We start from the raw sequence: 13,271 nt of genomic DNA on the forward strand, positions 1-13,271 counted from the left end.
TCTCACTATACAATTCCAGTAGGAAACCAGACTGAAAATGAAGATGAAAAAGAGACGAGAGAAGGAGAAAAGAAAATAACTACAATTTTATGTAGAATACCTAACTCCTCAGGACAAATATAAGGATGACAATTCATCTCATTTAAGATTTGAAACAGTAATTTCAAATTTTAAGTGAAACCACAAAAATCCTAGGACACTTTACACAGAAGTTCCCTCCTAAATAACACATTATCCATACTTGAGGTGAAACAGACTATCATAACCCGTAAGTGCTTCAGTATCAGAGGATTCAAAGGGCATCTGTGAACTCAGTGGTGACAGAGTGATGGCATATAATGCCATTAGGACAGCACTACAACTATCCAATCCATTTTCAGGCCCTCATTTTGCCAGTTAGTGTGAACCATTTAGAAAAAAACAACCCTTTCCTCTAACAAGGAGAGAGAAGCATATTAGTTGCCTATATACTTTCTTTTGAGACTAATGAACACACCTCATTTTTAAAGCGAAGAAAATGAAGGCAGAGTTACATTACTTGGATACCCTTTGGCATACTAGTCAAGCTCCAACGCTTTCCTGACCATCTGTATCCGGAGTCTTTCTTCACATGAGCTACTCATTTGGAGAGTACAATTCACAACCAAACACAGTTGAAATATTGATAACACCTAGAAAGATTAGCCCTCAGTGTCTGCTAACTTAGGACAAATAAGTGGCATAGGATCACGAAAGATATAATAAATGTGTACAAGCTTATCAAAACTTCAGTGTCACAAACAACTGTCCCTATTCTAGACTAAAAATACATCCACTAATCTCATTTCCACCTTTATAAGACCACAATAAAAAACATTGCAATGCAAATACCTCTTTGTGACTACCATATTACAAAAGAGACATATGCAAATTATGCAATGCTTCAATTCTTTAAGAAAATAATAAGAAAAATCACAAGAAGGTAACAGACAATCAGAACAAATTAGCTGGCTGCTTTCCTACCTTTAAGGTCAGACTAGAAAGGTCAGTGACCCAGGCAGATTATCATAGTATTTTTAACAGTTTGCAAAGGCATGCATGTATGTCAGAGATGGGGAAACTAGCCTCCAGAACTGCTGATTAATCCAGAATCCATTCACTCCCTTCTAGAGATAAAACAAAAATGCCTGATTGTTCCTCTTTGATCAAAAAAATGATATTCTAATAAAGCACTATCAACATGCTACAGTCTCTTCTATTACCAAGTGTCATTCAGCGAAAACTGAAAAACACAATAAAACCCAAAATAACCAAAATGAAATTCTAATGTTTTTGAAAAACAGGAAAAAAAACAATATTGAAATCTGTAACAAAGGGCACAAGCCTACTAGCTAAATAGCATTCTCTGAGGAAATACATGTGTAGAATGAAAGGGAATCTCTTTTTTTTAAACCACCAAGTGTAGATGAACCTTGTGCCTGCGAGCAAGGTTTCTATGCTGTAATGCTATAAAATGTTTAAGTGAAAGTAACATCATATTCCACAATCATTTCAGATAAACAGGATTTCTGTGTGCTTTTTTTTTTGACCTAGCTCCAGAATTCAAATAAGGAAAAAAAAACTACATACATTCCAATCCAACAGGAAGTCATGTTCTACAAAGAAAATAAAGCTTTCAGGTGTATCTCATTTCTGTGGCTTTGAATATATTTTGTATAGTATGATGAAAGCTAACAACTACTGCTTTAAATTAAGTCTCATAAGCTTTTAAGTGAGAAATTTTAACTGCAATTTGCCCTTTCATGAATTCAGGAAAACATCAACTCACTAGGCCTGCAAGGCTTGTAAGGTCTACTAAATGCATTATTTTTCAAGGAAGCTCCCTATCCCCAGCCTTCATCTTCCCCCAAATCCCACTACATTTAAGTGTTTTACCTTTAGGTTTAACAGAATAGAATCCAATAGCTTCTCCTTTTCTCCACAGGATCTTAGCATAGTCATTGATGCTGTGACAAAGAAATGGGACCTCATTTCTCTCTATTTCTTTCTTGCGATAGATAATTCGATTAAGAATATACAGAACCACTCTCTCCCCCACAGATTTCACCTAAGGAAACAGAGAAGAACATTTTAGAAGGGTGGTCGGTTTAGGTGATCCTCACACTGCAGAGATCTCAATTTTCAAAGTTACATGCTAACACAACTACAGACTGCACAACTACAGTCGAGAGAGGCAATAAGTATAAAGCAGGATAAAGCTCTGAGGCTTCAGGCCAAGGAGATGCTCTGAAACCACAGTAGTTGGTTACGTACAAGGCACTACCACAGACAGATGATCTTTCATATTTTCAATGATAGTTCCAATCCAATTGATAAAATCTGATAGAAGTGCTAGGTGTGGTGGTAGGAAATGTTTTGATTTTAACTGAAAACTGCTGGTTTTTTTTTTTTTTTTTTGATACTATAATAGTATGCCAGCCTCAGAGCTTCCAACCTAGCAGGATAAATCTCACTGGGCAGTAGTATTTATCAAGCTCAATCACTGCTCACAGAATAGCAGACAATGGGATGCAATGCAGTGGAAGAATCAGTTACAACAGTTTGTGGCATGAAACAAGGAATTCAGTATCCTTTTCTCTGTCCTGCAGGGCTCCTTTCACAAATGAAGTTTAAGTTCACCACTATCCTAACCACTGTAAAGGTAGGAATGGAGGAACCATTCTCCCTTCCCAAGGGAAAAGTCTCAACTACCTTATTTGTAGAAGACTGAGCTTTTCTGAGTACTTACCGTCCTATCATTATGGAGCACACAGAAAACAATGCAACATGACAAATTATCTAGAGTAAATCTAATTCAAGAATCAAAGAAGAGTGCCCAGACTCCATGACCAGATATGAATGATGTTCCTGGAAAAATACAAGTTTCCAGTTTTGGAGAAAACAAAACTCCATACTACACAGGTGTCAGCAATCAGTAACAAAGCTCAGTGATGAACAAAAAGGCAGATTCTAGACAACTATTTTTCCCCAAACCCCACATATTGTCTCCTGCAGGGCACCAACTCCAGCTCTCTTCTATCTAACAGGTTCCTTTCAGTATTTTTAGTTTACCAGTCTCCTGGTAAGAATGATATATTCCTGTTAAAAAAATTCACCACTCTACTGAGATGTTTCAGTATAACTAGACTTACTGTGTTCTAAAGAGTAAGGACTTAATTAACATCTTAACATCATTAACATATAATTATATCTTGCATATGAAGCTAGTGTACAAAAGTCACTTTCTCTGGACATATTTTCAGAAGAAATTTCCCTTTCCTCAAGTACCTGTTCCTTTATTCCCACTGACCTTGCTTTTTCCACAAGGCAGCTAACCCATTTCCAAACGAAATAAAGGCACGGAGCATCTCATACACTAGGTATTGCCATTACATTGCATTAGGTTGAATGATAAGAACAGCTGCTAGGTGAATGTTGGAGAGCTTTACCTGCTGAAGCCCCTCTCTAGAAGGGACAGATGTCCTCAAAATGTCATCAATTGGCCACCACCGCTCAGCAAGATACAGAGCTACAGCTTGAGAGAAACAATGGGAAACAAAAAGTTAGTGATTCTCACCATTTCAAAAGAACATATTCATTATAGCTGATAAATAATTAGGAATACCACTATAGTAACCTAGTAACCAAGTTAAGAGTCTACTAGTTGGCACTAGATAAATGCAGCTTTTACTATCTTAGTACAACCATACCTGGTGCTACATAACCCCCACCCAATACGCAACAGTCCCTGGTCCAAAACTTGTTTGAAGAGTGAAGCCAGTAACACCAGATGAAGGTTTTGTGTAGTATGATATACATGAACTGTTTTTCAGATATAAGCACTATTCTTCATCACTGTGCTCTGGTACTTCCTTCCACTAAAAACTGGGCCTGCCAAGAGGAGTCTCATGTGCGCATGCACGTGTATTTTAGTTTTGGGTTGTTAATGGATATCAATAGCAAAACCTGCAAGTTTTAGGGTGTCACATGAATGTAAAACAGCTGGTGGCCATGTGATTAGTGATCAGGAAGAGTTTGCTCTACTAGCATTTGTGGCACACTTAGAAGTCATATATGAAGCATTATATGAAAGGGAAGGAAACACTGAGGACTGGTGGGGAAGGGAGAAGAATGAAAAAAACAGTGTGGCATCACCTTGGCCAGAGCTATGTAAGGACCTGAAGGCAAAGACAAATTTACACTTGATACTGATCAATCACTTCTAATAAAGAATATCTAAATCCATAGGCAAATAGAGAGATTCTATGAATGCTCAACAAATTCCTTTTAGAAAGGTGATGTGTATATTAAAGTGATCAAGAGACATGTTGTGCTTTGATTCAGACGAGCACTGTGCTGTTTTGCTACATATATCCTGTACTCAGTGGGTCCAGTTCTACTCTGATTAGTGTGCAAAGTTCAACCACTTGTGTACATGAACTCACATCAAAGAGAATAGTATGGGAACAAGAAGACAGTGAATAACAAATACAAAAGTCGCAAAGTTACACTACCATGGAATGAGCAAGGGCCTGGTTACATGTGTTCATCACAGAAAAAGAAACAGCAACACAGAGATTAGAATCTTAAAATGAAACCTGTGAGCGAGTCCTCTGGTGCAAACAAAGCAAGAACTTTGTGTGTCTGCTCTCCACCATAAAGAGGAACGAAGCCCACAGTTGACAAGCTAATAGGAATCTGAAACAAGAGCGTACAATACTTCAATAGACTCTTGCTAATACAACATTAGTAAAATATACAGAGAATGTTTAGCAGGGTAAGCAAGATGAGTGCTGAAAACAGAGTGCTTAATGGTTAATTGTAAAAGACAAGCATCAGACCCTGGCCCTCACTTTAGATGTTTCTTCCTAAAGGGAGTACATTATAAAGAGCTCTGACTCAAGCTCTGGCAGACCTTGCTACAGTAATTTTTCCTGTTACAGCTCTCTGCTGTCAGCAGTTTGCATTATTGTGCACAACTGAAGTAAGGTGTGCAAAGAGCCAGCAGTACTTCAGCTGCCCCAGCTATACCAGCTGCCAATGGAAGAACGAGGCAGGCAGGCAGGCACAGAAACAAATTGGCACAGCTTCATTGCTAGCATGAGTCCTAATGTGCCAACATAGGAAAGCTGGATTCAAAAGGGTCTTCTTCCCTGAAACTTCACACACTTCAATTCCATATTTGTTTGCTTGATTTTCCTTCACAAACAATGTAAGAAGGGTCAAATCAATCCACCTTTCTGGAGGTGATGCCCTTTTTGAAAACGTGTTTTGCTAGTTAGATTCACGTTTTCAGTATTTAAATAATGCACAAAAAAATGGACAGGAGTTAATGGTGCAGTAAATAGACTTGCTTACCCAGAAAACAATTTGAAAAGATTGTGATATGCTATGCCACTAACAATGATGTTAACACAGACAGATATTTAGGTATACAACACCTGCAGAAATGCAGGGAAGTATTCAAGACTGCTTCTGCAATGGAGTCTGCAGCATTGATTTTTATTCCCCCACAGAATGCTCTCAGAAATTTATTTTTCATTAAAGCTACACACCACTGTTTATATTTGTACTAGTTATAATAGATAATAGAAGTGTTCATCTAGACAGCATCAACACTGGCCAACTTAGCGCTCAATGGATAAGTGTTTGAAATACGAAATGTGATAGCCAGCCTCTACCAGAACTCCCAACAACAGCATGGAGTATTTTGCATAAAAAGAAAGAATCACTTCTGAAATCAGTGAAACTTGAGTGTATCAGGAATTGAACTCAGCCACGAAGATCACTGAAAGACTAAGATACAAATAGAGGCAGTTAGCTTCAACAAATCATGATCCCCTTAGTTATGATGCTAGGTTTTTGTGACCTTAGATTTGAAGGTTTGCGATTTTTTAAAATTATTTAATGCATACAGATACATTGCCTAGAAGCAGCAAATAGTCACTAATGCCCAGATTTAAATGCAATCACAGAATAAAACAAAGTAGAACTTAATACACAAACAGGAATTTGGAAAAAAATAAAAGCTTTGCTAAAATAATAATATAATTCAATAGTTAGGAACTATTTATTTCTAAACATTTTAAATTCACAAGTGTGTCAAGAAAACTGGGACTGAGGTATTTGCTGGTTCTTACTTTGCTGTGGTCTGGCAGGGACAAGTATTCCGGATGATTTGGATCCCCACACCGAAGGTCAGACAAGTAGTCCTCTGCAGAGCTCTCCAAGTCCTCATGACTGTAGCCGCTCAACATATCCACGGGGAACGCCATCATCTTGATAAATGAGCAATATTATTACTGGAGATGGTTTGAAGGATACAACGCACAGTCTATCACATACACCTACTAAAATTGTAACCAAAACTTCTAAATAACCACTTCTGCTGTTCAAGTGAAACAGCAACGCTGAACGCATCCCTCAGCCTTGGCTACACAGCTTGGTTTTCCAGACATACACAGGCTGAGGCGATGTGGACACTGAGGTCTGGTTTTTAAAAGACAGACTCTTATCTCTTCTTCCTTTGCCCTGTCTTACCTATGTGTCATTTGCAACTAGCACAAGGTAGAACCATGTCCTACACATCTAAGCCAGAGAGGAGAAATGCTCCCAGCATTTCATTAGGACGGTGTCTATTAACACCCAGTCTGTAACAATATATGAACCCAGACTGTGCTTTCAAGCAGAAAAGGAAGGTTTCAGCCTGTGTATGTGTGTACACACATTTATGTTTCTGTACGGGACAAGCAGGCAGAAACACAGCAAGCTCCCACTTTCATTCTGCATGTCTTCACCACAAAACCCTGCTTCATTCACAAGGTCTTCACATTCATCATTTCTGACTGGAAGTTCAAGGCAGCAAATCTAAATATCAGATAAATCCACCAGTATCTCACAAGTTTACTGGCACAACTGACCAGACCACTCATTTCATTGCTTTGCTGCTTGTGCCAGAAGCAACTTTCTGCAATGCTTCTGTCTCTTCTCACACCAGCACTCACAGAAGTCCTTCCTGACTCTGTGCTACATCCCCCAAAGCAAGTAACTCCAGCTGCAAGCCACAGACCCGTTTGGACCTACTGCAAGAGCAATACATGGATGGGTGGCCCAGCTGCTTTCAGAGCAATGGGCAGAGCTGCACAGCTGACGTTTCTGAGGCCACAGATTAAGCAACAAGTAGCTGGTCAAACAAAAAGTAAACAGCCCAAAAAATAACAACAGGAAGAAGGAGTTCATTTATTTTGGAGAGCTTGCATCTAGATCTCTCTAGAGAAACTGATGTGTTGTTCACAAGTTCTCTACACAACTGGCCAGCCAGTCTGCCTACCAGCTGGCTGTTTCCAAAAGTATTTCAGCTGTGAACAGGATATGCTACAAGCTAGTGAACCCCTTCACTGCAACTCATCAAATGGCAATTAAGAAGTCTGCATCTGAACTTAGTTTAATGGCAATAATATACTACCCTAAAGTTTTTTGGATAGGTTGCTCCTTACACACACGCAAAGAAGTTTGTTAAAACTAGAAAACAGTCTCAGAGGGTTTCATTGGTATTTAAAACTGCTACCTTAAACATTTTTGCTGATGGAAGCATTAATGCATTCCACAAATGTTATTGTTTAGATACACACAAACATGCCCCACAGTGATTTCCTTTCAAATTCAGCTCATTCCTTTCACTTACACGTTATTTGGATTTTCCCTTGCCTTCTCTTCTAGGCCCTCCCATTGCTCCTACTAGTACTCACCACCCCTTTCAGATGCTCAGTTGCACCTCTCAATCCTCCACCCTCCAGATGCTAGCCTTGCAAACAGGACAGAAGCAGGCCAGGGACACCTGACACCAGCCAATTCCACTGCCATCCCTGCTTGCAGATGAGGGCACTTCAAGAGCGTGCATACCTTTGGCTGCAGCAGTAACACACAGCAGCCAGAGAGGAGTTGCTGCCACCATATAATTCATCCACAAGTGATCTCCTCACCGCTAGCAGACAGCAATACAGTTCACCTGTTCTGAAATGCACTAGCAATGTTGTAGTACATGTGATAAATTCACAATTAACATCTGACTAGCAGCCAGTCACCAGTGGTGCTCTCCAGGGCCCAGTTCTAGGGCCAGTCCCGTTCAATATTTTTATCAGTGATCTGGGTGCAGGAGTGGGATACACCCTCAGCAAGTCTGCGGAGGAGACTGAACTGTGAGGTGCTGTTGGCTCCCTGGAGGGACAAGAGGCCTTGAAGAGGCAAGGTAGAGTGGAGGCTCAACAAAGGAAAATGCTGGGTTCTGCACCCGGGATGCAGTAATGCTGGACACAGGCAAATTTTGGAGATGAGTGGCTGTGGAGCAGCTCAGCTGAAAAGGCTCCGGGGGTGCTGGTTGACAGCAGGCTCAGCATGAGCCAGTAGTGCAAAAAATTTTGGGGTGCAATGTACACAGCATGGCCAGCCAGTCAGACATGGCAATTCTCCTGCTATATTTAGTGTTGGGGTGGCCTCACCTCGAATATTGAATGCAGTTCTGGGCTCCACAAAATAAAAAGGCTGTTAAGGTACTTGAAAGCATCCAGAGGAGGGTAACAAAGCTGGTAACAGGGCAGGAAGGCCTGTCCTGTGAGGAGAGGCTGAGGACACCCAGGTTGTCCAGTCTGGAGCTGAGGAGGCCGAGAGGCGGCCTCACTGCTCTCTGTGACCTCCTGAGGAGGGGGCTTGCAGAGGGAGGTGCTGGCCTCTGCTCCTGGTCACCGATGACAAGACACAAGGGAACAGCACAAAGCTGTGCCAGGAGGATGTCCAGTTCAGACTGGGCATGGGGAAAAGTTGCTTTACTGTGAGGGTGGTCAAACCCTGAACAGCCTTCCTAGAGGGGTGGCTGATGCCCCGTGCCCATCAGTGCTCAAGGAGCATTTGGTCAATGCCCTCATTAACGTGCTTTATCTTTTGGTTAGCCCTGAAGAGGTCAGGTTGATGGACTAGATGATCTTTGTAGGCCCGTTCCAGCTGAACTATTCCATTCTATCATAATTTACTCTAACATGGTCAAATGTCAAGGGCAGACAGACTTAAGCACCTCAATTTGCAGCCACTTTCTGGCTTTAGCTCCTTCTGTGCTGAGGTACAGATCCATCCCACTGACATAAAACTCTTAACTGGGGCTTCCATGTCAGGTATGTAACTTCTCAGCTCCTTTTCTTACAGATGCGTGCAGACACAGGCCCCTATACTGGTTAAATTTATCTTCCAATGGATGGGCGACAAACACTGCAGCTCCGAACTTTGATACCTTTAACTACTGAAGGTAAGGCAGGGAGAATCCAACCCTAAATTCACATTTGTTCAGGATGAAACAGCACTTAAAGATGCTGTTCTGCAACACCAAGAAACAAGACAAACAAATATCCCTCACCAAATATCTGAAGACATTTAGGACCCTTAATAAATGTACTAACTTAACTACGTATTGTTGCAAGAGCCACAGTCAGAACAGGAACTGATATGAGGCATGAGATTACAGGCCACTGCTTCCACAATAGGATGAAGATTTTGCACCTGGTCAGCTGCAGCAGAACAGCTATACTCTGCTTTAAGAGAATACAGACACCTGAGAAAAATAATTTTTAATTTTATGTATGCTGGCAGCAAAAGAACGAGAAAAAGATTAAAGAAATGCCTAAGTGCTTGGATAACTCTAACAGATGACTTGAGCTGAGCTTTTGTTATTACATGACAAAGACATGCAAAACCACAAGCTATAAATGAAAGCCTCTAGGTAACAATTCCTGACATTTTTGGAATAAAATAATGCAGGACCAAACCAGAAAACATGCAGTAAGAAATTCAGCGATTATCTGAGTTCCAGTCACTGCAAAACAAAGAAAATTAAAGCAGCAATCACATCTTTGCTTATATGCAAAAAAAAAAAAGGACAAAAACTGTTTTCGGCTAACCAATAAATTCACAGAATTACTCTCAAAAATAAGTCAAGACCTTCTTCCTGTTCAGCTGGTTGGGTTATTTTCTATTTTCATATAGCTCATATTTCATTAATGTTATCCACTCCCAACTCAATTATATTAATATCTTTTTCATCTAATATGATTTACAGAGAAAGGGTTATGCAGAAAACAGAATGCAGGCCCGTCTTCAAGAGTGAACCAGAAAACCTGTTCAGCATCCCTGATTAATAACCTATCCTTTCTACCGTGCAAAAGATTAAACATGTCAGGTTACAAGCTCTCAAACTTCTCTGTGATGTAATTTGTACCTTAGTGTTGATGAGATCAGAAACACTCACAACATCTAAATTCACTAGATCCACGAATAAATCAGTAACTATACAGAGTTACCAAATCACATTAAAAGCACTTAATAGCTGATAGTAGAAGACTGCTCCATGCCAATCTACAGCAGATCATATGAAAATAGTCTAGCAAGTGCAAGCATCTTAATTTTGAACGGCAAATTAACTGAAAGACAGTTTAAATGACTCCTAAGAATAATAAATTAATAAACTCTCCTCACAAAAAAAAAAAAACAACTTGGTTTATCAGTGTCTTTAAAGAAGGTAAAAATACAGACAGGTCCAGATCTAGACCCTCTTGAGTGATGCATGACAGAAAAAAAGCTTTCCAGTTCTTCCTGACGAGAGCATTACACATTTTTCCATAGAGGCAGCAGGAACAGCACAGGTCTCAGCCATGAAATCCATCATGCCCTTTTTGTTGCTCTAAGCCTCCATGTGTTGCATGACTGTAAAACTGTCAGGTCAAATCCTTGTCATACGCTGTGGGACTGTGCTCTGCTCACGAGGAACCGCTCCAATTGGCCATCAAGCGGTCACAATGACTATGGATACACAACACAGCCTTAAGCAACCAAACTCATCACAACCCTTTGCAGAAAAAACACATATGAAAGAAAGGGGAGGAAAAAATACTTTTTTTTTTTTTAAATGGGGCATATTATGCTTTTCATGTTTCAACTGAAAGTGAGTTCTAGACTCTTCATAACCACATCACTTCACATATTAGCATTAAAGATTGTACATAACAAGCTCGCATAAGCGATACTTGCTTTAATGTGGAATTGTATTCTGTTCCCCTTTCTCAACATTATGCAAGTTACTATGCTAGAAACGGCACGTCGTTTTTATGAACATCTGCAGTAACAGAGGATAACAGATCAATTCAAGGAACAGCAACAAAAAGGATTTAACAGCATGAGCAAACACATTTCTGTGCAACCAAGATAGCTCTTAATTCATAAAATCTTTGCTAGTGTAAGCATTAAGAGTGAAAAAAAAATTCTAAGTGGGCAACCTTGCCAATTGATTTTATTGTAAATTATAGCTGCAAACCCTATTTCACCTTAGAAGCACACAAAGGAAGGAAGCTCAGTCCACGCAGCTTCTAGCCCACGAGAGAATCTCACCGGGCTCTGGGAATCAAGAGATGTGGTCACCCCTCTGCAGACCCTCAGTACCGAGTGCCATGAAATTGTGCAAAAATAAGAAGCCAAAAGCTATGCTGTTTCTCACAGCATGTCTGACGGCAGGGCTTAAACACCTTTTAAAACTGGTCTTGGGTGCTTTTATCTTAAGGGAACTGAAGTCCAAGTGGTTAGGCTCTAGCAAAAGATGTAGAGGAATCAGGATAAATTTCAAGCTCTGGGAGACTTCATGTGAGCAAGAACATGTTACTTGATCTGCTTCAAGTCCTCACCTATAAAATGGGAACAATCACTACCTCAGAGAGACCAGTATGAGACTTCAGCAAGACCATGAGATACTCCAACAGAATCATTTTGAAACTTTCAAATACTGGAAGTATGCAATTACTTATACAACACACCTTAACTGCACTGCTGATTTTCCTCTAAAAATCATAGACATAAAATAATTGGCACAGATAAACATGCATGATACAATAAATATGTGCAAAACTGTATCAACTGCTACATAGCTGGTGATCAATGTTCAGATTTAAATTTGTGTTTAAAAAACGTTTAACTAGCTTTTCTTTAGATTAAAGTTTTGAAACTACAAGAACACAAACCAGGATGCTCAAGCTATGACCTGCAGTACATTTCTGCTAAACCAGAACAACTAATCCAGTTGCAGCACACAGGACATACACTGCAGGTCCAATCCAGAAGTCCAGAAACCACATAGAAGTTGAAAGATGAATAAAAAGGAGGAAAAGTAGTAGTATATTTAGTATGCTAGCTTAAACTACAGAAAACAAAAGCATGACATCTGCCACTTCTAAAATCAAGAAATCTGTTAAGTTCTACTAACATTAATTCTATTAACAGACAACTTACTTACATAAGTATTTCTTTGCTTAGACTACCAGCTGTAAAATATTCAAAACATTTTCATCTTTTTTTTCTTCTTTATTCAAGATCAATTACTTTAAGTGGAGGTTGGAGGGCGTTTGTAACATATTGTGCATTTAAAGTTTTATCTCACTTCTATCCAAACCATCTGAAGGAAATAGGTTAAAAGGTTATTCATCCTTTTATAATATAAGAAAAGTAAACTTCAAGCTTATGCTAAGGTATCCCCTATATATATATTTAAATGATCAATCATCTATCTGGATTATTAGGAATTTTGAAGTTTGAAATACACAGGGGAAATCTGTACCACAACTACCAATTTAGACCACTATTTTAACAAAGTCTTCATGTTTTTTAAGTAACCCCATCTCTTAAAACTCTGTTTGCTTTAGTTTGTAATGTAATGTATGTAGACTAAGTAAAGAAGACATTTCAGGAAATGGAAGTTGTTTTTTAAACAATAAATTATATACTAGTATTTCTTGAAAACCTTACAGGCTGGAAGAATACACTGTTTGATCTGCCACATTGAATAGACTAAAAACTCTCCCCATTCAAATAACTACATATCTGAAGGGAGGTTTTCTTGGATTCTAATTCAAAAACGTTTGTTGTTTTGTTTTTTTTATATTCCCTAGGTGTGTTTCAAACCATTATCTGCATCATACCACTAAGGCATATAAATACTGTCTTCTGATGTGTGGGTTTTGTTCACATTTTTAGAGAACACTGGCACATTCGTCTTAAGCATAAGTGCTTGCCAACTCAGATAAATTTGCTCTGATTTTTAGTTTTGTTTTCCCTCTACAGAAGAAAAAAAAAATTTTAATCTGTTTTGTTTGTTTGCTTTTAATAGGAATATAAACGAAGTGACATCTACTCAAACCTTACAAAGACCCAGATAAAAAAATCTCTTA

The 13,271-nt window shown here is 39.2% G+C and overlaps 1 protein-coding gene across 5 annotated transcripts in view; it reads right to left on the bottom strand.

The window, feature by feature from the left end:
* The window catches only part of FAM169A (family with sequence similarity 169 member A), a 35,991-nt gene that overhangs the window by 12,674 nt on the left and 10,046 nt on the right, over positions 1 to 13,271 (bottom strand). For 4 of the 5 annotated variants that reach the window (XM_083816937.1, XM_083816939.1, XM_083816940.1 and 1 more), the window contains exons 2-5: positions 6,159 to 6,296; positions 4,617 to 4,716; positions 3,468 to 3,553; positions 1,915 to 2,086 (exon numbers count right to left, since the gene is read on the bottom strand). In XM_083816937.1, coding sequence (XP_083673063.1) covers positions 1,915 to 2,086; positions 3,468 to 3,553; positions 4,617 to 4,716; positions 6,159 to 6,296 — 496 coding nt within the window. Of the gene's footprint in view, positions 1 to 1,914; positions 2,087 to 3,467; positions 3,554 to 4,616; positions 4,717 to 6,158; positions 6,297 to 13,271 lie in introns of those variants that run through there. The other variant, XM_083816941.1, reaches the window with a different exon arrangement.

This window comes from Anser anser (assembly GCF_964211835.1).
Source record: "Anser anser genome assembly, chromosome: Z".
Taxonomy (NCBI): Eukaryota; Metazoa; Chordata; class Aves; order Anseriformes; family Anatidae; genus Anser; species Anser anser.